The sequence below is a fragment of the Hypanus sabinus genome, chromosome 14 (genome assembly GCF_030144855.1).
Source record: "Hypanus sabinus isolate sHypSab1 chromosome 14, sHypSab1.hap1, whole genome shotgun sequence".
Lineage (NCBI taxonomy): Eukaryota > Metazoa > Chordata > Chondrichthyes > Myliobatiformes > Dasyatidae > Hypanus > Hypanus sabinus.
Genome location: NC_082719.1, coordinates 26,871,589 through 26,899,306, shown reverse-complemented (window position 1 = coordinate 26,899,306; position 27,718 = coordinate 26,871,589). Strand labels below are relative to the sequence as shown.

The 27,718-nt window shown below is 42.3% G+C and overlaps 1 protein-coding gene across 1 annotated transcript; it reads right to left on the bottom strand.

The window, feature by feature from the left end:
- Positions 1-1,761: 1,761 nt before the first annotated feature.
- Positions 1,762-27,718, bottom strand: LOC132404618 (ADP-ribosyl cyclase/cyclic ADP-ribose hydrolase 1-like). The gene is made up of 9 exons (XM_059988914.1): positions 27,566-27,718; positions 22,663-22,819; positions 21,110-21,239; positions 16,610-16,745; positions 9,572-9,654; positions 7,618-7,694; positions 5,307-5,399; positions 3,803-3,889; positions 1,762-2,051 (listed from the first exon to the last, which is right to left on the bottom strand). The coding sequence occupies exons 1-9, from the start codon at positions 27,630-27,632 to the stop codon at positions 1,970-1,972; spliced, it is 912 nt and encodes a 303-aa protein (XP_059844897.1). The 5' UTR covers positions 27,633-27,718; the 3' UTR covers positions 1,762-1,969.

Here is a 27,718-nt window from a genome sequence, read left to right as displayed (position 1 = left end):
GTTGCTTGCTGCTGCTTATGTGCGGGAGGGTGGGAGGGTATTTCGGGGTTCCACCATTTAACTGTCGTTCTTTCTTTGGGGCACTCTTCTGTTTTTGTGGATGGTTGCGAAGAAAAAGCATTTCAGGGTGTATATTGTATACACTTCTCTGACATTAAATTGTACCTTTGAAAAATATATTGCTCTGTACTGCTGCCACAAAACTGAACAGTTCCTGACATGCAGTATGTCAGTGATAATGAACCTGATTCTTACATTGATTCCCTTTCTGTGATAAACCCACTTCCAACTGCATTTATCACTAATCATGCTTTAAGATTTTGAGCAATATTTTTTAAAAAGTGTATCTTATTTTGAAAAGTATGACCTTATGTGCTACCAGATTGTTTTGGCTTTATCGGAGTTTGTGCTTGGTGATACGTTAATAAGTTTTAATGGAAACTTGGGAGCAAAAGAGCAACAATTTTATGAGGTTTACACCAGATGTGGTTTGCAGATGGGATGCTTAGACTGTGAGCAACACGCTGCCAATCTCATACAGGTTTCTGAATAATAATGTCTCCGTTTTCCTTGTAATGGCAGCTTCCTTTAAATTAAGACTGTTGTGATGCAGAGTTTCAGCTCCTGAGTGCTCTCGACTCCTTCCTTGTCCCAAAGGTGGAGCAGTACATTCACTGGCTTGGTGTGGATTAATGAAAAAAAAAGCAGAGTGGAAATCGATGGCTGGTGTCCAAGAAAATCTGGAGAATTGTGTGCAGTTTTGTTCACCCACCTACGGGAAAGATGTAAATGAAGTCTAAAGAGTACAGAGAAAATGTACAAGGATGTTGCCAGGACTGGAGTAAGGAAAGATTGATTAGGATTGGACTTTTTACCTTGGAGTGTAGAAGATCAAGGGGAGATTTGATAGAGGTTTACAAAATAATGAGGGGTATAGATAGGGTAAATCCAAGCATGCTTTGCCCACTGAGGTTGGGAGGGTCTACTACTAGAGGTCATGGGTTAACGGTGAAAGGTGAAAGTTTAAGTAGAACATGAGGAGAGACTACTTCACTCAGAGGGTCATGAGCACGTGGAACGAGCTGCTAGCACAAGTGGTGCATGCGAGCTCGATTCCAACATTTACGAGAACTTTAGAGAGGCACATGGATAGTAGGGACATGGGGTGCTATGGTCCTGGTGCAGGTTGATGGGAGTAGGCAGCTTAAAGAGCTTGATCCAGACAAGATAGGCCAAAGGGCCAGTATCTGTGCTGTATTTTTCGAAGACTCTAAAATAGAGAGAGGGAATAGGAGTAATAGAATTGATCCTCTGGGAGTCTGCATGGACCTGAAGGAGTGAATACTTCCTTACGTGCAGCTATAAGTACAATATATGATAAATGATATACATCTATTTTCAAAGAGTCAAATTCCAGTACTCTTACCAGAGAGAAGCCTGGACACCGAGTGAGATGATGTTGGCAGCTTTACTGAGGCGGTCACACGCAGCACAGTTACCATACCAAGCTGTTGTGCATGCAGATAGCATGCTTTCGACGGTGTATCAATAAAAAATGATAAGGGTTGATGGGGACTTGCTGAATTTCTTTAGCCTCCTGAGGGGGAATTCAATATTTGTAAGAGATCATCTATGCTAAGAGAAACAGTCAATGCTATCTGTGTTTGTTTGTTTTCTGCAGGGGGGAAGGCAGTGGGAGGATATGTGGAACACAAGGAACGTCTGTGAATAGGTGACTAGAAATGGCTTAATGGAGACAGCTGGTGGTATGTCAGTTTATTATAGTAACTGCTAGATGTTTCTTCCCATTATTTTAAAAGCACACATTTCTTCAAAAAAAATCACACATGAAATTAAAATCACCTCAAGATGGGATAATAACAATACACATTTATGTAGAGATATTCATCATAGTTTTGTCCTGTAGATGCGAGTAGCTTTAGAAGTTTCCCAAAGAAGCCTTTTTCAGTCATACATCACACTGTGGAGTGTCTCCTAACTTGCAGGATGGACTGTCTAGATTGGTAACACACTGGAGCATTTGAATAGGCCTGTCAAGGAAACAGCAACAGTTTTTACATTTTTTGGATTTGTAAACCACATCTACAAGCTACGCAGTGAGATGCCAGGCTTCTAACTTCATCTCTAACCAGTTCTCCAACCACACCAGTGTCTTGTTTCAACTTCTGTTCCCTCAGTTTTGATAACCATTTTTATGTGAAACCCCATTCAAGGCAAAGTGAAACTCCAACTCAATGACATGCCCTTGTCTACTACATTAGTTAGATCTCACACATTCCCACCAGGTTCTTGTTCATTTCCAAATTCAATCCAGCACAGTAATGGGCACATTTTTAAGCAAGGAACTCCGTTAACCCCAGTAATGGGTCCCAGTCCCACAACTCTCCAGATTTTATCCACTGTCTGTGGCAATTTATAAAAGATCCTGGGCACAACAAACTTCCAAGTGGATGATGGGGCATTTTCCTCTTATGTCATAACAGACAAAAAAAAAGTCACTAAACAAATGTTCTTAAATCACTCCACTTCTTGCTGAGCGGAGAGGAAAAAAGGCGAAATTCGATCTCCTGCTGGTATGTATGAAAATCTCTTTTTGATCATATTCCTTCTTCATTAAGAAAGGAAGCCTGATCACACCCAGATAGTCCAAGCCTGGGTCAGGTGGTAGAGGTGAGGGGAGCAGGGGGTGTAAAAGGGAAAGCCTCTGTTTGGCTATACTCACCTCCAGAGGCTCAGTACAGTGACTTCATCTTGGGTGAGCTGACCACACTCAACTTTCAATACACTTACATGAATTTCCCCTACAGAACTGTAAGGCTTCCAGTGCACAACCCACAAAATGGAGAGGCCAGCCAAAGTTTATGGGGAAGCTGAAGTCGTTGCATCGTGTGCAAAGATCAGTGGCATGGAGCTTTGCTCTACCCACAGCCTTTAGTGGCAGTGAATTCTATTTCATTGTTCATTACAAATTCTGTGGAGATGATATTTTTTCCTTTTATACCCTGACGGGAGGAAGTAGTTTCTCTATATCGACACCATTGAAACATGGCTTGTTTTAAATAGCTCGATTAGTTCATTCTTTAATCAAAGAAACTGTTTTCAAGAAATCAAGGTAAATGTTTTTTCACCATTCTCTTTTAATCTCTTGGGTTGTTCTTATGAAGATAAACTAACTCCTTCCAGGGCCAATATATCTTTCCTGTGGACTAATGCCCAGAACAGATCTTGGTAGCCAAATGCAGGGCAATCTCAGTTAATGAATGGGTTCCATTTTTATAGATAATTATTGGTCAATTTGTCCACAAGAGGGAAAATACCATCTTATATGGTAACCATTCCCCCACAGTATCTTGACTAATGGCACTAAAAGCACACAAGACTGATTAGGAAAAAGGAGACACTAAAAGGTGAGAGTGAGGGAGTAAAGCTCTGTCATTCCTCAGAATGAACTATCTATTCATGGTGGAATTTTGAACGTATTAATATTATGGGAGCTTGCTCAATGCAGGAAGTGTCCATAATTCAGAAGCTTGTAATTTAGGGATAGGGTGTAGCATCTTTATAAAAGCTGAGGTATCAGTTCTTCGCTCTTCGTAGCCTGATTACAGTTCCATTGGGTTTCTGGGGTATGTATGTACACGGGTACACAAACACGTAGGAAAGCTACGTACGAATGAATCAGAGGAGAGAATACTGCAGTTCTAATTCATGGAGAACGCCGTAAAGAAGGAAGCACTTGTGATGTTTAAGGTGTGAAATACAAATTTGATGTGGTACACACCTATAATTATCCAAGCAAGTGAACTTCAGATTTTTCTCCGCGAGAATAGCTTCTAATTCAGCAACACTGGCGATACCACACGACTCCCTGCAAGTCAAATTGCTAAAGGTTAGTGCTGTACGGTCGATCACTTCCTCTTCCGTTCCACTGGGTTGGCTATTGTTACACAGCAAGGTCTCTCAAAAAGGTGTGAGGTGAAGATATTTAACTTTAGAAACTATCACAAATGAAACAGAATTGAGTGAGGGCATTCTATAACCAGGTTCTTACTGTGTTTTCAGTGAGTCCTAGAATTTTGTTTTTGCAGTCACTATTAACGACTCGAAAGCTGGGGTTCCCAAACTGGGATCCATGGACCCCTTGCTTAATGGTACCAGCCCTTGGCACAAAAAAGGTTTGGGAAGCCCTGTTTTACCAGGATTTGGATCCTTATAATACAGATGACAAGATCATGCTGCAGAGTGAAATCCACTTATCTAACATCTTTGTTTATTTATCAAAAAAAAACTATTCGCCTTGTCCAACTTCGCAGCTGTTTCCCTGTCTCCTTTATGATTTATTTTAAACTATTTAGCAAAATGAAATCATGGATCTCTTTCACCAATCAACTTCCCAGCTCTTTACTTCATCCCTCCCCTTCCTAGTTTCACCTATTGCCGTGTGCTTCTGTCTCCCCTTCACCCCCTCACCTTTTAAATCTACTCCTCAGCTTTTTCCCTCCTGTCCTACCCAAGGGTCTCGGCCCAAAACGCGGAAAGTACTCTTTTCCACAGATGCAACCTGACCTGCTGAGCTCTGCCAGCATTTTGTGTGTGTTAAATGCAATAAGTTTGGATTCTGCTTGCCTAAGATGGCTGTAGTGTGGGCAGGTCAAAGGTGCAAGCAGAAAAAAATGACCACATAAACCAACAGCCAATCTGGATCCAAATATCCAACTGGATGTTACCCCAGCATTTAGAGACCAGATTCTGATCACCACTCACTGGATCTGTATGAAGTGGGACTTAAATCTTCACCTTCTGATTTATGACTGGGAGCATTACTCCTGGAGAGGGCCCAAGACTCACTCCATTCTCAGTGTCATTAAACAGATGCCATTTAGTTCAAGAAATGTGGCTGCTGTAAAAAGGAATTTGTAAAATGTTTCCAATGTTTGCCTTGACACAATTTACTTCATATTCGGCAGAAGAATGCTGAATCTGTCTCCAGGGCTTTGTTGCCTCAGTTGTGTTACATTTCTTCCAGGATTGTGTGAGAACAACCCAGGGCCACTCTCCCTCCAATTTTTTTCTCCACCCCACTCCCCCACTTCGTAAATATCTGCCTTGCTCACCTGGCCTTGCTAGAACGGTTCTGCCTGTCCCTCTACACTCTGAGAAGACCTGCTGCCTCTCAGCTGTTTCGTTTTATGGAGATCAACTGAACCTGCCATTCTAATACAACACGAGCAAGCACTGCATGAAAAGAGGCAGGAAATTCAGACAACAAGATGTGAAAATCTCACTTATCAGGCCCGTCAATATTGTCCATGATCCAGAGGTGAACAGAGGTAACCTTCTCCTTGTCCAACTGTGCGAGTTCTATTTCAGCAAAAATACTAGGCACAGGAAAGGAAATCATTATCAATGGCAGCAATCATAATGCAGTCAACTTGACACTGTGATCCACATAAATAGAAGCCACTGCTGATTAGGTTCAAATGTAGAAATTTGAAAAACAGTACGTAAATTACATTTCTTTTAAAATCTATTATTACAACTGCATTTCACGCAGCTTGATGTAAAACATTTAATTCACAAGTGTAATACGAACATAAAGGAATCCCAAAATCAGTTTAAAGATACATTTTGATACCTTAATCTATATGTATTTATCTGGAAATTACTGATTTGTATTCAATATCAGATCATATCCATGTTTCTTTAGAAAGCGTTTGCAAACCAACATGTTAAGAAGCTTTCAATTGCTGGATTTTGTTTTATCCCCCCATTTATAGCTCCCGCTCTCTGGTTTCCTGTTCTGAGAAAGCTCATCGTGATCTTTATAATGGAGAACCTCTTGAAGCTAAAGATCAGAAATTGATTCATCCTAGCCTTTTCTTTGTAGTGTGGACACATTTTATTATGTACGTAATCCAATCCCTCCCTGGTCTCAATCAGCCTGTCTTCACCATTTCCTTTTGTACACTGATCGCAGGAGGAATGCACGCTACCCTAGCTGGAAGGGCCTGATGATTTATTAGGTGATAAGGATAGGCCTCAGAGTTTTGGCTCAATATTGCACATCTCATAACCAAGTCATTTTGAAATTAATTTGATTTTCTTTACTTACTGCTCCTAGATTATTATAATAGCTTCATTTTATTGCCAATCTCGACCTGCAGACTATCACTTCATCTCCATCTGAGTAATTACTCTTTGAGAATCTTGTTCCCACGGGAATCATTTTCCATTTCTCTGCAATTAATTTAATCTGCCAGCTGCTTGTTCAAATCATAAGCATATTCATAATGTACCGTGGGTGCCACACTAATGTAGCAGTGAACGCAGCTCCGAGTGGAGTTCAGAGTTCAATTCTGAAAAGAGTCTGTCCGCCCTCCCCATGGAATACATGAGTTTCCTCCGGGCGCTTCGGTTTCCTCCCACAGTCCAAAGACGTGCAGGTCAGTAGGTCACCTGGCCATTGCAAATTGTCCCATGATTCAGCTGGTGTGTTGCTAGGCAGCACAGCTTAAAGCGCCGGTAGGACCAGTTCTCATGATTGAAGGGCAGGTACCCATGACTGTATGGCTAGGCATTGCTCAAATGCCATCCATAAATTTGCTGACGATACAACCATTGTTGGTAGAATCTCAGGTGGTGACAAGAAGGCATACAGGAGTGAGATATGCCAACAAGTGGAATACCGCAACAACAACCTGGCACTCAATGTCAGTAAGACAAAAGAGCTGATTGTGGACTTCAGGAAGGGTAAGACAAGGGAATACACACCAATCCTTATAGAGGGATCAGAAGTGGAGAGAGTGAGCAGCTTCAAGTTCCTGGGTGTCAACATCTCTGATGATCTAACCTGGTTCCAACATATTGACACAGTTATAAAGAAGGCAAGGCAGTGGCTATACTTTATTAGGAGCTTGAAGAGATTTGGTATGTCAACAAATACACTCAAAAACTTCTATAGATATACTGTGGAGAGCATTCTGACAGGCTGCATCACTGTCTGGAATGGGGGGGGGGGTGCTACTGCACGGGACCAAAAGAAGCTGCAAAAGGTTGTAAATCTACTCAGCTCCATCTTGGGCACTAGCCTACAAAGTACCCAGGACATCTTCAAGGAACGTTGTCTCAGAAAGACAGTATTCATTATTGTCACCTTCTCTGTTATAATAGTAATATCCCTGTTATATTGATCTCCCTTCTGAGATAAAAACAATTCCAAAGAATGGTAGCAGAGAAACATTACTTACTTCTGCTCTCACTGAAGCAAGTAAAGTTCCTGTGGTTCTCAATTTATTATTTTCAGAATAAGTACTTTTGGAAGGATAATGTCCTTCTTCAGAAGTGATCCTCCATCATGAAATCCAATTGTATCTAAAATGTCGTCCTCTTTTTGAACGTTCTCTTGTACTCCTCTGCACTGTTGGTCATAATTAAATAGTAGTAAGTTCTATATTGCTCCTTCTAATGTCCTGCTACAACTTGGGCAGGAAATCTCCAAAAACCTTAGAGAACCCCATCTCCTTCCTTCCCTGAGCTTTCCCATGGCTGACAGTGATTCTAGCTTGTATTGTCTCTGCTGTTTGATTCCATCCGTACCTGCCGCTCCTGAAAGTGTCAACATTTGCAGATCCATTCAACATCACCGACACTTGACCTTGGGCCTTTGCTGCATACTGGAGAGGAGATGCACAATTATTGCCTCCTGTACATCAGGCCCAATGGAATCAAAACAAATCATTTTTCTTTTACAGTAAGCAATTAAGACCTGCTTTCCCCAGTCCAACATGCCGGGACTAAGAAGTCAAATTGAAATGGTGGTTGGCTTGTTCACTCAGAGTGGCACCAAAGAAGGCAGGACACTGCTTAGGGTGCAGGGGTCAAGTCCAGTGACCATATAGTGGTATGATATAGATGTCTTGATCACCTTTGGAGGCCCACATGATGACAAACTCGACTGACTCCTTCCCCACCAAAACCTTCCATTGAGCAAGACTGGTCATGCCTTCCTCTGGATTATTCCCTGACTCTGAAAGGAGCGCTTTGACATTGACAGTACCAGCTTTCCCCCTTCCTCCTCGCACCAGTCCTCCTTTTAAATGCCATACCTCCTGGTCCCTTGTGCTTTCTGGCACAATTCCTGCTGTTACCTGTTGAGCATCCTGCATGTCAGCTTCAAGCAGGAGACAGGCTGGTTGATGGAAAGACAAGTGAATTGAATGAGCAATATTCAAATTTATTCATCACATGCTCATTAAAACACAGAGTGAAATGTGTCGATTGTGTTAACAACCAACACACCCAAGGGCATACTGGAGGCACTCTGCAAGTGTCAACATGTCGAAGCGGAAACCCAACTAAACCCTTAACACATGCCTTTCACTCCTAGCTGTGCTTTGCCATAACATAACAAAGTACCCTTTGAGCTGGAACTAGAACATCTGAAGGTTTGGGGATTTCTTAAATTAAAATTGTTTGCTTTTCTTTTGTTCTTCCATATCCATCATTTTTGACCCATCCTTTTCTTTTATACTTTTATTGAATTCACTTTAGTTCCCACTTATTCTCTCCCAGGCCTCCAAAGATATTGATTCCAGCCAATGCAAGGCCCACGGCTGGAAGCCCTGCAGTACTTTGTTCAAGCTAAATGGCTGCTTAGATCGTCAGATCTGGCAAAATGAAGGGACACAACATTGAACTTCATTTCATCCACTGACACACATTTTATAGTAGTTGTCAGTGTTAGAGTGATTTTTGGGTTTAGGTATATACATTTAACAATTGACTTTGGCTACCGGTCTTCACACCTGAATATGTATTGTGGATTTAATTTGGAGTGCAGCTCTGAACAATGGGTACCTAAAAGCTGTGAATCCCAGTCCAGACAATGCCAACTAAAATTCATTTGGCTGCCTGTCGTGAGGATGTGGATCAGGAGGGGTGAAGGTTGTATGTAGTTTCAAAGAAAGCATTGTCCATACATTGTAAATATGGAGTTGTCCTTTCATGTTTGGCACATAAAATATCAAACCCATGTTAGGCCAGCTAGACCTTTCCACCAAAAGCATCTCCATATGATGCCTGCCCTACCTTGTTTTGTCGAATAAAGAAGTTGCTTTGTATCTACCAGTAATTTTCTCCATTGACCTCATTCACACAACCAGTTCATGATTAAGAACGGCCTGTGTTCCTTAATCAATCTTCTGAGCATCTTACCCATGTCCACTGACAATCTCTCTCCACGGCTCAAACACCAGAGTAGATCCAAAGGTTGATCAGTTCAATTTGGATAAAGTACGCATTCATCTGTAACAGGCTTTAAATGCTCAGTAGATTGGAAGGTGACAGAGTTCCAGACTCCTGCTGATGCCCCAGTCTTAGCAATATAAGACATGGCATTAAAGATTTTAGGTTTATTAAAATGGAGTTGAGGATACAAATTGGCATGTAGCACTGAGAAACAGATTGCCGAATCTTCAACTAAATGCTTGAGATCCAGTGCTACTACAATGCACCAACACATATAAATGGTTTCAGGGAAGGGAACACTCACGTTCTGAGAGGCCACTCTCCAAAATGAACGTAATGGATGGTTTTCACAATCATTATATTCAGGGCATGATTCGTAATCCGGTCCTGTAATAAATCAACCACTGACAATTCAAACTTTTCACCAATGCTGAAATTTCAGTCTGTACTTGCTCAATATTAGGCAGGAAAATTAACTTCTGCAATATTAAAAAAATAGAAAGTCTTATTTATTCAAGTAAATATATAACAATTTTCATTACATGAATCTCTCAACATTTTAAGGTTTCTAAGTAATATGTACTTTACTATTTTTGCCAAAGAAGAAGCTTATATCTTAAATAAAGTATATTCATGGGTTGAATGGATTGGATTTGGGTTCAATTTAAACAGATCTCGCAAGGATGTGAGAATCGGTTCATTCTGATCTTATACATTTAGCTGATATGCTGCAAACAACATTTTAAAGATGATGAAAACCTTAGTAAAGAGGAATTTCACCTCCAAGGTACTTAAACTGTTCCATTAAAAACTTTGGAACGTTTTAAGAAAATAATTGAGAACCGTAAATCAGTTGACTTTTTTTAACAAAAGTGTAGCATTTATCTACTTCTAAGAATCTTTATTATAGAACTTGATTTTGTAAAGAAGTAAAGTTATTTTTATACAATTCCTAAGCAAGGATGTTATCAGACAATTAAAAAAACACAAATTAAATGATTGACGAAGGCAAGCCAGAATGAGGGACGAGTTCATTGACGAGTTCTTGACTTCAAACAAACAAACCCGCTTGAAAGGAACACTGGTTTTGAATATGATCTTTGGAGAACTAAAAATCCTCCTTGATCCTCTTGGAACATAGACTGGCATCCTGATCAAGTGTTGGTCTATCAGAGGTGAAGTCATTTCATTTGAGTTCAGTACTGAGCCCGAGACTTAACTTACCTACAGAAACCTTGCTCTTCGTGTGTAGATCAGAGGTTCCCAACTTTTTTTTATGCCATGGAGCCCTACCATTAACCGAGGTGTCCGTGAACCCCAGGTAGAGAGTGACAGCAGCCAGGCTCGGTGACCTGAGCAACTCATTCTCAAGTACTGGCACTCCTATGGAGCTGCATATAAATGCACATGAGTTTGTGGGTTGTGACTCCCAAGGAAATAATAAATCATCTCAGGAGGCAAATTTGAGATAAAGCAAGAGGTGCATTGTGGCTCAGTAGCAGCTGACTAGTGCCACGGGCTCTATAGTGAAATAATCTCAGATAGAAAGCGAAGTACAGTACAACTAACAGTGGAACATTTGAGCACGGCCTGCAGTCTGAATCAAGTTTTAATAAAAATTCTCTGAGCTGTTAGAAGATTTGAGAACTCTGCTCTTGGGATATCCGAACGTGCAGATCGGGGTCAGGTTTGATTTATGATAGGAACCGAGCTGCTGATGAGAATTTGACTCCATTCTAGGCAGGATTAGACAACTGAACTTACAGAGATGATCATATCAATGAATGTTCTACGAATACTATTTTAACATGTTTTATTAAAAACCCAAATGCTTAATCACCAGCCAGTGGTGTAGTGGCATCCACACCAGAGTTTGAGGCAAGTGGTCCTGTAATCAGACCTGGCCAGCTTCCTGCACGCTTTCCATCTGTGCTGGTTCGAGTGTCGAGCTAGCAACTCGGCCTCATAAAAACACAGATAAATGCTGAAGAAATGGCATGGTTGCCGCCCAATGCACCACGAGGCGGGGAGAGGAATAACAAAAAATTCTTAATAGCTCCATTGCTAAGGAACCCTTCTTTTTTTTAAAATTCAGAGCAAGAAGGCTGTGGGTAAACGGTCAAGGATTTCCGGAGTGAAGGCACTCGGGGTAAAAGGGAGGCAAGTCTGTGCAGGCTCGTGATGTCAGCCAGTAGAGTGGGAAAGGTCACCATTTCCAGTGGGCAGCAGAGTGATAGGACTTTGGCTCAACAGCCTTGGGAGGTAATGGGAAGAGGCGAGGTAGGTTTAAGTGTCTTAGTTGTGGAAAGGAAGTAGTGTGTGTGGGGCCTGTATTCTGTGCTCAGTGTCAGATGTCAGAGGTCCTGGAGACTCCCAGCCTCCCGGACAGCCATATCTGCAGCCAGTATGTCGAGCTGCAGCTCCTAAGGGACCACATTAGGGAACTGGAGATGCAGTTCGACGACCTTCGCCTGGTCAGGGAGAGTGAGGAGATGATAGAAAGGAGTTACAGGCAGGTATGGGAGACAGACAAATTGGTCACAGTCAGGAGAGGGAAGGGGAGGAGTCAGGTACCCCTTGACAATAAGTACTCCTGTTTGAGTACCGTTGGGGGGGGGGGAATGAACAGACTACCTGGGGGGGAGCAACAGTGGCTGTGCCTCTGGCACAGAGTCTGGCCCTGTGGCTCAGAAGGGTAGGGAAAGAAAGAGCAAGGCAGTAGTGATAGGGGACTCTATAGTTAGCCGGTCAGACAGGTGATTGTGTGGACACAGGAAAGAAATTCGGATGGTAGTTTGCCTCCCAGGTGCCAGGGTCCAGGATGTTTCAGATCGCGTCCAAGATATCCTGCAGTGGGAGGGAGAACAGCCAGAGGTCGTGGTACATATTGGTACCAATGAGGTAGGTAGGAAAAGGGAAGAGGTCCTGAAAAAAAGACTACAGGGAGTTAGGAAGGAAGTTGAGAAGCAGGACCACAAAGGTAGTAATCTCGGGATTACTGCCTGTGCCATGTGACAGTGAGTGTAGGAATAGGATGAGGTGGAGGATAAATGCATGACTGAGGGATTGGAACAGGGGCAGGGATTCAGATTTCTGAATCATTGGGACCTCTTTTGGGGCAGGAGTGACCTGTACAAAAAGGACGGGTTGCACTTGAATCCCATATAACCATATAACAATTTCAGCACGGAAACAGGCCATCTCGGCCCTTCTAGTCCGTGCCGAACGCTTACTCTCACCTAGTCCCACTGGCCCGCACTCAGCCCATAACCCTCCGTTCCTTTCCTGTCCATATACCTATCCAATTTTACTTTAAATGACAATACCGAACCTGCCTCTACCACTTCTACTGGAAGCTCATTCCACACAGCTACCACTCTCTGAGTAAAGAAATTTCCCCTCGTGTTACCCTTAAACTTTTGCCCCCAACTCTTAACTCATGTCCTCTTGTTTGAATCTCCCCTACTTTCAATGGAAAAAACCTATCCACGTCAATTCGATCTATCCCCCTCATTATTTAAAATACCTCTATCAAGTCCCCCCTCAACCTTCTATACTCCAAAGAATAAAGACATACCTTGTTCAACCTTTCCCTGTAACTTAGGTGCTGAAACCCAGCTAACATTCTAGTAAATCTTCTCTGTACTCTCTCTATTTTGTTGACGTCTTTCCTATAATTCGGTGACCAGAACTGTACACAATACTCAAAATTCAGCCTTAACAATGCCTTGTACAATTTTAACATTACATCCCAACTCCTATACTCAATGCTCTGATTTATAAAGGCCAGCGTAGCAAAAGCTTTCTTCACCACCCTATCCTCATGAGATTCCACCTTTAGGGAACTGTGCACCATTATTCCTAGATCACTCTGTTCTATTGCATTCTTCAATGCCCTACCATTTACCATGTATGTCCAATTTGGATTATTCCTACAAAAATGTAGCACCTCACATTTATCAGCATTAAATTCCATCTGCCATCATTCAGCCCACTCTTCTAACTGGCCTAACTCTCTCTGCAAGCTTTGAAGACCTATTTCATTATCCACAACGCCACCTACTTTAGTATCATCTGCATACTTACTAATCCAATTTAGCACCCCATCATACAGATCATTAATGTATATAACAAACAACATTGGACCCAGTACAGATCCCTGAGGCACCCCGCTAGTCACCAGCCTCCAACCTGACAAACAGTTATCCACCACTACTCTCTGGCATCTCCCATCCAGCCACTGTTGAATCCATTTTACTACTTCAATATTAATACCTAACGATTGAACCTTCCTAACTAACCTTCCATGCGGAACTTTGTCAAAGGCCTTATAATTGGTTCCCAGTAGGACCAATATCCTGGTGGGGAGGTTTGCTAAGGCTACTGGGAAGAGTTTAAACTAGAATTGTTGGGGGGTGAGAACCGAACTGAAGGGACTGGGGAAGAGGAGGTTGGAAAGCTTGTAGACAGTGCGAGAGGGAGGATAGGCAGGAGATAGAGAAGGGACGTGCTCAGACTGAAGGTTTGAGATGCGTCTATTTTAATGTAAGAAGTGTTGTGAACAAAGCGGATGAGCTTAGAGCATGGATCAGAACTTGGAGGTATGATGTGGTGGCCATTACAGAGACTTGGATGGCTCAGGGACAGGAATGGCTACTTCAAGTGCTGGGTTTAGATGTTTCAGAAAGGACAGGGAGGGATACAAAAGAGGTGGGGGCATGGCACTGTTGATCAGAGATAGTGTCATGGCTGCAGAAAAGGTGGACATCAAGGAGGGATTGTCTATCTAGTCTATGTGGGTTGAGGTTAGGAACAGGAAGGGGTCAATAACTTTACTGGGTGTTTTTTTTTAACAGGCCGGCCAATAGTAACAGGGATATTGAGGAGCAGATAGGGAAACAGATCCCGGAAAGGTGTAATAATAACAGAGTTGTCATGATGGGAGATTTTAATTTCCCAAATATTGATTGGCATCTCCCTAGAGCAAGGGGTTTAGATGGGGTGGAGCTTGTTAGGTGTGTTCAGGAAGGTTTCTTGACACAATATGTAGATAAGTCTACAAGAGGAGAGGCTGTACTTGATTTGGTATTGGGAAATGAACTTGGTCAGGTGTCAGATCTCTCAGTGGGAGAGCACTTTGGAGATAATGATTGTAATTCTATCTCCTTTACAATAGCATTGGAGAGAGATAGGAACAGACAAGTTAGAAAAGCGTTTAATTGGAGTAAGGGGAATTACAAGGCTATCAGGCAGGAAATTGGAAGCTTAAATTGGGAACAGATGTTCTCAGGAAAAAGTATGGAAGAAACGTGGCATATGTTCAGGGGATATTTGTGCGGAGTTCTGCATAGGTACGTTCCAATGAGACAGGGAAGTTATGGTAGGGTACAGGAACCATGGTGTACAAAGGCTGTAATAAACCTAGTCAAGAAGAAAAGAAAATCTTACAAAAGGTTCAGAGAGCTAGGTAATATTAGAGATCTGGAAGATTTTAAGGCTACCAGGGAGGAGCTTAAAAAGGAAATTAGGAGAGCCAGAAGGGGCCATGAGAAGGCCTTGGTGGGCAGGATTAAGGAAAACCTCAAGGCATTCTACAAGTATGTAAAGAGGCAAGAGGATAAGCCGTGAAAGAATAGGACCTATCAAGTGGGAAAGTGTGTATGGAACCGAAGGAAATAGCAGTACTTAATGGATACTTTACTTCAGTATTCACTATGGAAAAGGATCTTGGTGATTGTAGTGATGACTTGCAGCAGACAGAAAAGCTTGAGCAAGTAGATATTAAGAAAGAGGATGTGCTGAAGCTTTTGGAAAGCATCAAGTTAGATAAGTCGCCGCCCTGGATGAGATGTAATCCAGGCTACTGTGGGGGGCAAGGGAGGAGATTGCTGAGCCTCTGGTGATGATCCTTGCATCATCAATGGGGACGTGAGAGGTCCAGAGGATTGGAGGGTTGCAGATGTTGTTTCTTTATTCAAGAAGGGGAGTAGAGATAGCCCAGGAAATTATAGACCAATGAGTCTTACCTCAGTGGTTGGTAAATTGATGGAGAAGATACTGAGTGGCAGGATCTGTGAACATTTGGAGAGGTATAATATGATTAGGAATAGTCAGCATGGCTTTGTCAAAGGCAGGTCGTGCCTTACGAGCCTGATTGAATTTTTTGAGGATGTGACTAAACATTGATGAAGGAAGAACAGTGGATGTAATGTTTATCGATTTCAGCAAGGCATTTGATAAGGTATCCCATGCAAGGCTTATTGAGAAAGTAAGGAGGCATGGGATCCAAGGGGATATTGCTTTGTGGATCCAGAACTGGCTTGCCCACAGAAGGCAAAGAGTGGTTGTAGATGGGTCATATTCTGCATGGAGGTTAGTCACCAGTGGGGTGCCTCAGAGATCTGTTCTGGGAGCCTTACTCTTCGTGATGAGGAAGCGGAGGGATGGGTTAGCAACTTTGCTGATTGACACAAAGGTTGGAGGTGTTGTGGATAGTGTGGAAAGCTGTCAGAGATTACAGTGGGACATTGATAAGATGCAAAACTGAGCTGAGAAGTGGCAGATGGAGTTCAATCCCGATAAGTGTGAAGTGGTTCATTTTGGTAGGTCAAATATGATGGCAGAATATAGTATTAATGGCAAGACTCTTGGCAGTGTGGAGGATCAGAAGGATCTTGGGGTCCGAGTCTATAGGATACTCAAAGCAGCTGTGCAGGTTGACTCAATAGTTAAGAAGGCATACGGTGCATTGGCCTTCATCAATCGTGGAATTGAATTTAGGAGACGAGAAGTAATGTTGCAGCTATATAGGACCCTGGTCAGACCCCAATTGGAGTACTGTGCTCAGTTCTGGTCGCCTCACTACAGGAAGGATGTGGAAACCATAGAAAGGGTGCAGTGGAGATTTACAAGGATGATGCCTGGATTGGAGAGCATGCCTTATGAGAACAGGTTGAGTGAACTCGGCCTTTTCTCCTTGGAGCGACAGAGGATGAGAGGTGACCTGATAGATGTGTATAAGATGATGATGATGAGAGATGTATAAGATGATGTGGATAGTCAAAGGCTTTTTCCCAGGGCTGAAATGTTTGCACAAGAGGACACAGGTTTAAGGTGGTGAGTGCGTGGAATGGGCTGCTGGCAACGGTGGTGGAGGCGGATACGATAAGGTCTTTTAAGAGACTTTTGAATAGGTACATAGAGTTTAGTAAAATAGAGGGCTATGGGTAGCCTTAGTAATTTCTAAGATTGGGACATGTTCGGCACAACTTTGTGGGCTGAAGAGCCTGTATTGTGCTGTAGGTTTTCCATGTTTCCATCACAAAATCCTGACATCACTCACCTGGCTTGGAATCTCTCCCACACCAGTTCAAGCCATCTGTCAAATAACCGGTCAAAGTGCTCTCAAGGGGCATGTACTTCCCTGTGATTTTGGTGAACTTTTGGAGGAGATCTTTTGTCCGGCTCCAGAAGATTGACTAAGAAATATGAATAATTACAGATTTAGAATTTTATTGGAAAATAACTTTTAAAGTACATTGGATCACATTCCCCAGTTCTAGCACTTTCTTTCTTGAAGTTAATAGCCATTTAAAGCAACACATACAAAATGCTGGAGGAACTCAGCATGTCAGGCAGTGTCTAGGAAAATGAATAAATAGTTGACATTTCAGGCCAAGGCCCTTCTTCAGGACTGAAAAGGAAGGGGAAGATGCCAGAATAAAAAAGGGGTGGGGGGGATGGGATGAAGGATAGCTAGGAGGTGATAGATAAAGCCAGTTGGGTGAGAAAGAGATCTGTTAGGAGAGGATTGTGGACCATAGGATAAAACCCCAGGTTCATATCAGAACTACGAGGGGTGATTGATAAGTGTGTGGCCTAAGGTAGAAGGAGATGAGTTATTAACTTCAAACTTTCCGCATCATCACTCAGATTTGAACTGCATGTGCATGTAATGAGAGCTGTATAACTCATCTCCTTCTACCCTAGGCCACGCTGTGGACACTTTCTGGAGGTCCAAGATCCATGTGCTCCACGGCCGCTGGACTAAGGGTGTAAATGTAGGAGGGGACTATGTTGAAAAATAAATGTGCTAGGTTTTCTAAAATTGACTCCTTTTACCTTAGGCCACAAACTTATCAATCACCCCTCATAAAGTGTTAGATTTGCACAGCAGCTTCCACTGTCTAAAACTAGCAAACCTTTTTATACTTGTTCATTATTAGTTCCCATTGACCCAGTTGGTGATAAACTAAATTAGGGAGCCAAAAGCTGAGTTATTGATTTATTGCCCATTTTACGCTATCCCACATTCTCAAATTCTATTGCACTGAAACACATAGTGCATTCATACTATTAGAAGAGTCCATCAAATTTGCACTGGAAATTAGACTAGGTTGATGCTAGATTCGATGAACCATTTAGATTAATTTTCTCCCTCTCCCCCAGTCATTTCTACAATCTTAGTGTTCTGCTTCTCCATGCACCATGTACATTTTAAAGCTTCTGTGGACTTTGTCACAATGTTAATTTGTGGTCTCCAGTTTTACTTTCTATATGTCCACTGTCTGAAGAATTGCACTGACAGCTTCCAGTTTCCTGCCACAAATCAGTCAGCTGATGAGTGAACATGAAGATATTCTACCTTGAGCCTGCCCTATAACTTTTCACAGTCATAGATGGATTTAAGCCATTTAGTTGTCAACTTTCTGTCGACCATCGTTCACCTATTTACACTAATCTTTTATTAATTTAATCCATTTTTTTAGTTGTGCAACATGCTTGGAAAACTCCCCCCAGATTCTAACACTTGCCCAGAAGTTAGAGGCAACTTACAGTATAGCTCTGTGTTGAGGATTTTTCTTCTGCATGTTTGGGATATGGGAGAAACCCACTTGGTTCCGGGGACAATGGGCAAACCCCTTGCAGGCAGTGTCTGGCTCAGGCACTCTGAGTAGCAGCCCCACCAGATGTGCCACTAAACTGTACAGTTGTCTTAAATTGAAATCAGTCAGCTTCAGTCTAAGCAGCAGTTCAATACTATTTCTCCAAACCAGAAAATGTCTTCCAAAATTCCCTCTCTGTTTCTTGGTACCAGCTTTGACCCAAGGCTTAAGGAAACTACTTTTGGCATTTAATAGTCTGCTATACCATTACCAATTAAGCTACAGAAAGGATACTGTCTCTGGGTTTGACTTATTTACCTATCCTATAGGCACATTCTCATGGAATTCATTTATTTTTCATTTAGAGGTACAGCCTGCAAAAGGCCCTTCCATCCAATTACACCTAGGTGACCAATTAGCCAACTAACCCATAGGTCTCTGGAATGTGGGAGGAGACCAGGGCTCCCGGAGGAAATCCATGCAGTCAGAGGAAGAACATGAAAGCTCCTTACAGACAGCAGCAGAACATAGTTTTTATTCTAACACCTGCAAAATGCTTGAAACGCTCTGTACGCTAGTGTGGCTGGAGAAAGAAACTGAGTTAACATTATAGGAGATGATCTTACAGTAGAACTGATTTGATACATGAGAAAATTGGCAAGGCTGATTTTCTGAAGATGTAATTCAGCCTTGAATTCCAAAGGCTGCAACAGTAACATTAATTTAGATTTCTTTTTCACCCCACTGAGGCTGACTGATCTGCTGGGTATTTCAGTATGGCCTTTGGGTTTGTTACGTACCCATGGGTAACTCGTGCCTGTCACATGACCATGATGTAGTTGAGGCTATGCTGGGCATGATGTAATGGTCTTGTGATGCTGGAGTGATATAATTTTCCCACCAGTGAGAGGTCATGTGATAGTTTCTTTTCACTAGGGTATAAAAGGAGAACCCCTATCTGTGACACAGGGCAGTTCGTGGTTGAATTTGCCAGTGACTCCGTTTTGTTATATATTCGATGTTATGACGCAGTTTTGTTTTAAAGTGGAGTTTTACTTTCTGCCTTAAGTCTCGAAGGTTATTGCTGGCAGTTTTGCTACAATACTGCCAGTTAGTCCAGTCGGAGAGTGAAGATTTATTGAAGTTCGGGAATCTGCACGATCGAGGAAAGCTAATGTTGATGGTGAAAGAGATTGGACCTTTATTTAATCTTTGTACGAGGAATTAGTAACTTGTGTCCATGATAACTCCTGCTTTGCCAAAAGAGCAGAGAGTTGGATGCAGAGTTTCATCAAGGAAAGGTCAGTGCCTTTAAGCCATTTTATTTCCTTCAACCATAAATCCCTCAGCAAAGCATACTTCGACTGGTATCAGCAGTAACGTCACAAAAGAGGATTTAATAGCTGCAAGAAAAGTCTCTCCCTTAACTGACTGTGTAAATCAATTTGGATTTTTTGCAATACTACTTTAAAGAACTGAGTTTGCATTTCTCGCTTTAAGAACTAATCGAGCTGCCGTATCGCAGCCGACTTCCGGTTAAGTTAGTCATTCGTTTACTTTTGGGTTTTTTTTTTAGCAGTGTTTAATAAATGTTTTATTTGTTATAAAAACCTGTCTCAATTATATATTCATTATTGCTGGATCATAACAGGTTCATGTTTCTGACAATATGTCTACTGCAGCTTTTGTTCTTTTTGATGTCTCTTGAACTGTCCTGGTTCATCTGTTAAGCAGATGGTTCCTAAAGCATTGTGTTGCTGTATAACCAGGATTGGCATTGAGCCACAGGCATTCTGTTTATTGTCACCCCCTCCATCGCCTATAACATAAAACACACTTGTTTTCCCTACTTTGCCATTTCTGGTGGAGGGTTACCGACTGAATCAATCCCCCTCTCTCCCTACAGACGCTGCCTGGCCTGTTGAGCGTTACCAGTATGATTGCTTTAAAAGATTTAAGGTAAAAATAAAAAGACTGGCATTATTTGTCGTATGTACATTAACACATACAGTGAAATGTGTCACTTGCGTCAAATCAAATCAGCGAGGCTTGTACCGGGCAGCCGGCAAGTGTTTCCACGCTTCTTAGCGCCAACACAGCATCTCACTCACCCTAACCATATGTCTTTGGAATGTGGGACGGAATGCTGCACCAGAGAAAACCCACACAGTCAAGGGGAGAATGTACAAACAGCAGCAGGACTCAAACCCCGATCTTACAGTTGTTAATGCTGCTCTAACTGCTACACTACCCTGCGGTACACAGAAATGGAATTGCGCAAAGCTCTCTCCTAGCTGAAGTAAAATGAATACATTTTCAAGTTTCTAACATTTGGTTATGATTAGTCAAAGTATTCTTCCATATTATTTGATCTCAGGATGAGACAGCCACATCTGGACTACAAACGTTGTCCATGTTTGGTTGCCCTGGACAGGGCAACACCTGAGTTCAGCCTCCAATAACTATGTTTAAACATCTGTAGCTGAAGAATAACATTAACAGTCTCATGTATTGCTAACAACTGCTCCCCAGCCAAGTTTAGTATTCCAACTACAAGAACTTCACAAGAACCATTAGGATGCTTTATGTGGCTTGACCGTAAAACACATGTCAACTAATTGCCTTGATGACTGATTGGCTTCAGCCTTCCAGTCTAAACACATTACTGGTTTCCTTCCCCAAATGAATTTAATCCAACAGCTTTTCTGACAGTCTGTCAGCCTCCATGTCTCTCCCATGTTACACATTACCAAATATTAACACACTTCATGAAGTAAATTGTCATCTGAACTCTTAGTCTTAGAGTGCTTCTGCTAGATCTTGATGTGGGATTACTGAACCCTTGTCCACCCACTTCCAGCAAGTAAAAGTTTACAGTGGAGTAGAGGAATAGATTGCCAATCAAATATTGGACTCTGGATTATCAGGATGGACTCCTGCATTGATGCATTTCTTACCTGATTGACTGGGATGTCATGATCTGCCAGTTTCAAAAATGGTTCATAATCCTCCATTTTGATATTACATGGGTCTTTGCCACTAAATGCATTCAGAAAACTTTCCCAAATCTTTGGACAGTCTTTCTCCCTGAGAGAGAAATAAGCATTCAAACACAGAATAAAAAATGCTGTTAAGATTGTTCATGGTCATTAATGCTGAGAAACCATTCTTGCTTTGGAAAATCTACAAGATTTTACATTCATTTCACAATGGTCCACTGTGCTTTACAGCAATAAGATACTTCCTGAAAATGAATGCAGGGGAATGTGGCATCCAATTTGCAAGCAGCAGATTGCAGAGACAGCATCGGGATAAGTGATCAGGTACAATGTTAAACAAGATCCTGTCTTGTCCTCAGATGATTGTGAAAGATACCCGTGAGAATCGAGAAAAGAGACAACAGATTCTAGCCCATTTTATTTCTCGATGTCATTGAAAATGTATTTTGCTTAAGTTTACATAATTTTTGGAATTTCGGTGATGCCAGCAAGGTGAACATTTATTGCCCACCTGTAATTTCCCTTGTGGATGTGGTGGTGAGTGACTGGAGTCTTTCTGTCAAAGGTAATCCTACTGTGAGGGTTTCAGAATACAGTGATGATGCAGGACCTGAAACACTATTTTATCTAAAAGACACCCTCCCAGTCAAACAACAGGGCATTCTGCCACTAATGCACTGAAGTAACTGTCTAGATTTCATGCACAGATCTCTTAATTCAGCTTGAAGTCATAAACTTTAGATTTGGAGCCAGGTGATCTTTTGAACCAAAGTGAAGTCTCAGAGAGTTCGGGAAGGCCATCAAACACAGATCAAAGTCCAGAAGAGAATACATACCACACCACGTAGAAGGAATGCATATGGGAGGGCTATACACTGTACGGGCAACTGTCTGGATAAACTTTCAAGCAATAGCAAAAATAGGAGGAAAATAAACTTTTGAGGTGGAAAAAAAGAGGGCTACTTATGGGAACGATGTGTGAGTTGAAGGTTATATTTGAATCAGGCAGGTTATAGAAATGGAATCAGGTGTCCAGGTGCAGAGTTTTACAAACAAGTTACGTTTGTCTAGAAGCTCTATCCTGGTTATTTGCCTTTGGCAATAATATATAACCTTATAAACAGATGAACGTATGCACCTTACAACAATGTAGCTAAAGCCACACCTCATGGTGTACACACTCTACCTAGTACAAGATGAAACAGACAACATTTAGATAGCAAAAACTAACTGGTTCCAGGATCTGGTTTGCTTACAAGAATTGAATGTGACCTCTTTTAATAATACATATTCAACAGTGATTCAGCAAATAAACAAAGGGATTAATTTTAACTATTTTTGTGGAACAGGTTTACACGTTTCTTTAGAAAACCAGATGTTCAGCTGGCTTGTATTATTGTTATACAAGAATTTAAATTGTTATGATGAATAAAAGCACAAGTTCTCCTTCTGAAAAAGTGTACTTTGAAACGTGCTTTGATGCTGTGCCAGCGAGTTACATATTAACATACCCTGCACTGGGATTTACACTCTGAAGGTAGTCAAAGCACCTTCCCATCATTATTTCCTTCAAGTTTCTTGTTGATCCTTTTCCTTTCCATTCTTTTGAGTCAGCACTCACCATTGCAGAGTTCATAAGACTTAAAACAAGTCCAAGGAGAAACAAATCTATTACAAAGAAGTAGATACAGGCATTAGTGCAAGAAATAAACATTCTACTGTCTATTGTGTCTGGTGCTCCCAATGTGACCGCCCCTACACTGGTGGGAGCTGTCGTAAATTGGGGGACCACTTCATCGAACACCTCTGCACCATCCACCGCGGGCAGGAAGGACTTCACAGTGGTCAAACATTTTAATTTCCATTCCAATGTTTGGTCTCTGTCCTCACTTGTGCCAAGACGAGGGCTCCCTCAGGGTGGAGGAGAGGCATCTTATACTCTGTCTTGTTAGCCTCCAACCATGAATATCAACTTCTCCTTCTGGTAAATAAATCCCCCCCCCCACCCCCAGACTCCCTCTTACTCCATTCTGACATTTACCTCTTCTCATGGGCCTGCTACTTCCCCCTGGGTCCCCTCCTCCTTCCCCTTCTCCATTGATCCACTCTCCTCTACTGATGACATGGGTAGGATGAGTGATGAGGTTCTGCAGAGGGAGTTCAGGGAGCTAGGTGCTAAGTTAAAGGGCAGGGCCTCCAGGGTTGTGATTTCAGGATCATTACCTGTGCCTCATGCAATGAGGGTAGAAGTAGGAAGATTATACAGTTTAATACATGGCTAAGGAGATGGTGTAGAAGAGAAGGCACAAGATTTTTTGGATCACTGGGCTCTCTTCCAGGGAAGGTGGGACCTGTACAGAAGGGACAGTTTGCACCTAAACTGGAGGGGGACCTATAACCTAGTGGGAAGGTTTATTAATGCTACATAGTGGGGTTTAAACTAGAGTTGCAGGGGGGTGGGAACCAGAGTGCCAGAACAGTTAGTGGAGAGGTTGTGGAGACAGATGTTGGTAAGACCTCAGACAAAGTCAGGAATCACTAGGTTGAGCATGGGTGTGATTCGTGTGCTGAGCTGCGCACATTTCAATGCAAGTATCATCGTAGGAAAGGCAGATAATAGTGCTGAAGATGAGCGAGCTGGTTTACAAACGGAGGCAATTTGTATTGAGGAGAGGCTGTTAGTGGGGCAAAACTGCAGTCAACAGGATGAGTTGCAATGTACAAGGCAGACAAAATCGAAAAGGGTGAATACAGGACTGAAGGTGTTGTATTTGAATGTGCACAGCATACATAATAAGGTAGAAGCAATTGCAGCACAGTTAGAGATTGGCGGGTATGTCTGATGGTCTATCAGATTCCTTCATCTCCAGCAGGGTAGACAAAGGAGAATCAGTTGATGTTGTATACTTGGATTTTCAGAAGGCCTTTGACAAGAAGCCACACGAGCTTGCTTAACAAGGTACGAGACCATGATATAACGATAAGGATTCTAGCATGGGTAAAGCAGCGGCTGATTGGCAGGAGACAAAGAGTGGCAATAAAGGGAGCCTTTTCTGGTTGGCTGTGTTATGTGTGCTGAACAAACCAGATGGAAATGGGGTCCAGAGCTGACTGCCCCCCCCCACCCCCCAGGAACTATGCTGCTAATGAGAGAGAGAGATGAAGAACAGAGGTAGAGGCATCTGCTACAGATAAGAGAGAGAGAGAGAGATGGATGATTTATGTATTATGGCTTCTTCACTGATTATTTACCTTTTGCTACAAGGACACTTCTTTGCTCGTTAGCATTCCTGAGGAGACAGCAGGGAGCGCCAGTTTGATGGACATACTGAGTTGATGGATGGCTGATACCCCGTCAGTGGAGATAAAAGATGGGTCTGCGGACACACCCTCAGACACACCAGTGGACACTGAAAGAGTGTTGTGCACCCACAGGAAGGTGGGGGCCTGGAGGATCGGATCAGGAGAATCAGTCCGGAGCACGGTAGATGAAGGCAGACCGGCGGGGACTTGTGTGTGTGTCTGCCCTTGCCTGGGTGACGAGTCCATCATTGAAGACCGGTCTAGCCTGGTACGGAAGGGTCATAATCGGTGACCCCAACGGTACAACGGAACAAGAAGACGACGGGAGGTTTGCCTGCTGCAGCTGCTCATCTCTTGCTCTCTCTCTCTCTCTCTCTCTCTCTCTCTCTCTCTCTCTCTCTCTCTCTCTCTCTCTCTCTCCAACATTGCAACACAACAACACCTACCTACACAAACTGAACTGAACTGAACTCTATATTCTCTTATGACAATTCATTTATCCCTAGACTCTGATAGAGCTTGGTTTTGATTCTTATTCCTGCACTTCTGTATTTATCATTGCTAACCTGTTTTATAAGTATATTGGCATTTTTGATACTGTATTGCTTAGTTTACTAATAAACACCTTTAGTTACAGTACCACCAGACTCCAACGTATCATTCCATTTCTGCTGGTCTGTTAACCCAGTTATGGGGTACGTAACAGCTGCCAGTGACTAGTGGTGTTCCACAGGGGTCTGTGTTGGGACAGATCATTTTTATATTATATGTCAACAATTTGGATGAAGGAATTGATGGCTTTGTTGCAAAGTTTGCAGACGATACAAAGATAGGTGGAGAAGCAGAAAGTTTTGAGGAAGTAGAGAGGATTAGGAGAATGGGCAAAGTGACAGATGCAATACACTGTTGGGAAGTGTATGGTCATGCACTTTGGTAGAAGAAATGAAAGGATTGACTATTTTCTAAATGGAGAGAAAATACAAAAAACTGAGATGCAAAAAGATTTGGGAGTCCTTGTGCAGGATTCTCCAAAGGTTAACTTGCAGGTTGAATGTGTGGTGACAAAGTCAAATACAATGTTGGCATTCATTTCAAGAGGACTGGATTATAAAAGCAGGGATGTAATGCCAGGACTTTATAAAGCACTAGTGAGACATCACCTGGAGTATTGTGAGCAGTTTTGGGCCCCTTATCTTAGAAAGCATGTGCTGAAACTGGAGAGGGTTCAAAGGAGGTTCACAAAAATGATTCCAGGATTAAATGGCTTGTCATATGAAGAGTGTATTCTCTGGGCCTATATTTGAATGAGGGGTGACCTCTGTGGTGATCTACATATACCTGTCTGGACATGCCCCCCCTGCTGACTGCTCCTGTGGCTCCTCCCACTGACCGTGGCTCCTCCCATGGACCCCGGTATAAAGGTGATTGGGGACTCCACCCCGGCCTCAGTCTCCAGGATGCAGTGTGGTGGTCAATTGCTGCTTGTTCTTTCTTCCAGCCAATAAAAGCCTATATCTTGCCTCACATCTCCAAGAGTTATTGATGGTGCATCAAACTCATTGAAACCTATTGAATGGTGAAAGGCCTTGATAGAGCGGATGTGGAGAGGGTGTTTCCCATGGTGAGAGTATCTATGAACAGAGAACACAGCCTCAGAATGGAGGGGCGTCCTTTAGACTAGAGATGAGGAGGAATTTCTTTAGCCAGAGAGTGGGGAATCTGTGGAAATCTTTGCCACGGGCAGCTGTGAAGGCCAAGTCTTTATGTATATTTAAGGCAGAGTTTGATAGATTCTTGATTGGTCAGGGTTTGAAGGGATACAGGGAGAAGGAAGAAAGGAGGGTTGAGAGGAAATTTTGATCAGGCATGATGAAATGATGGAGTAGATTTGATTAGCCAAATGGCTTAATTCCACTCCTATATCCGATGGTCTATCAGATTCCTTCATCTCCAGCCTTAACCTTTCTGACTCATCTGGCTTCACCTATCATCTTCCAGCTAGCCTCCTTCCCCTGCCCCCACCTTTTCATTCTGGCATCTCCCCCCTTTCTCCTCAATCCTGAAGTAGGGTCTCAGCCCAAAACATCAACTGTTTATTCATTTCCATAGATGCTACCTGATGTGCTGAGTCCTTCCAGCATTCCAGAAATCCAAACTGTTGCTTTGGATTTCCAGCATCTTCAGGCGTTATTCTGTTTATAAATCAAGTAACGTAACTCAATGAAATATTTTTAAAACAGGGTGGTGTGTCTGTTTAGTCTGTGTTAATTGGTTGCCATTGATCCAAAAGTAGCATTCAATATCCAAATAGACTTGCAACAATATGACATCTTTGATATGTTAAGTGTTCTTTCCTTTCGCTCAAACACATAAGCACAGTTGGCTTACAAGCTGTCATCGGAATGTTACCATAAGGCAAAAAGACATAGGAACAGAATTAAGCTATTGGGCCCATTCAGTCTACCCCACTCAATGCAGGAGCTCCCTACTGGCATCAGAGCACTGGTAAAGGCACCAAAGGATTTAGTTGAATTGCTGTTTGCCATAGGCTACATAGCCAGGCCATGAAAAGGAAATAGTTTTTAAACCAACACTCATCCATCAAGAAGCTAATAAACAAGCAGAAGGATAAATCCAGCAGGAAATTGTACAAGCAAAGGGTTTTCAGTTTGAAGCTACAGTTTATTGTTATGAGCATACATGCCCAGGGTATAAATACCATGAAAATCAGCTTTGTGTAACACCATCACAATACATTACAAACACAATTAAATTACATAAACCTAAATTAAAGTATATACAACCATAACAACATCAGTATAAATTGAGGGAAATGGCACTAGGGCTTTTCAAGTCATTTCTAGAACCCGATAGAAGTGGGGAAGAAGCTGTTGTTAAACTTGGAGGCATGGGTATTCAGAACCTTGTAACTTCAGGGCTAGTGCAGAACCTAAAGTCAACAGCATATGCACATATCATTGCAAAGTTATTCCACCCTGCCCTACTTTAGAATTATACGATAGGCTCTCAGATCATTAGCCAAAGAAGAAACTCATGAATGAACAGCAATAACAAACTAATTGAATGGAATTTGGATGAAAACCTACTTACCACGCATTGTTGAATCATGTCTTAAGCGGCCCTTAGGACTAAGATGCAGGCCTGTCAGAAAGAACATTTCACCTGCAATCTCTACCTCTACTTCGTGATTAATACTGAAAGCAGAACTCTTTCCTATTATTCTGCATGATATAAACTTCTCAA

Coding starts and splice junctions, on each gene's coding strand:
- LOC132404618 (XM_059988914.1), bottom strand. CDS start 27,632: ATGTTCTTTCTGACAGGCCTGCATCTTAGTCCTAAGGGCCGCTTAAGA. Junction 3,890..5,306: donor AATATTGACGGGCCTGATAA/GTGAGATTTTCA, acceptor TTTGACTTGCAG/GGAGTCGTGTGGTATCGCCA. Junction 2,052..3,802: donor ACTTGCTTGGATAATTATAG/GTGTGTACCACA, acceptor TTTCCTTGACAG/GCCTATTCAAATGCTCCAGT.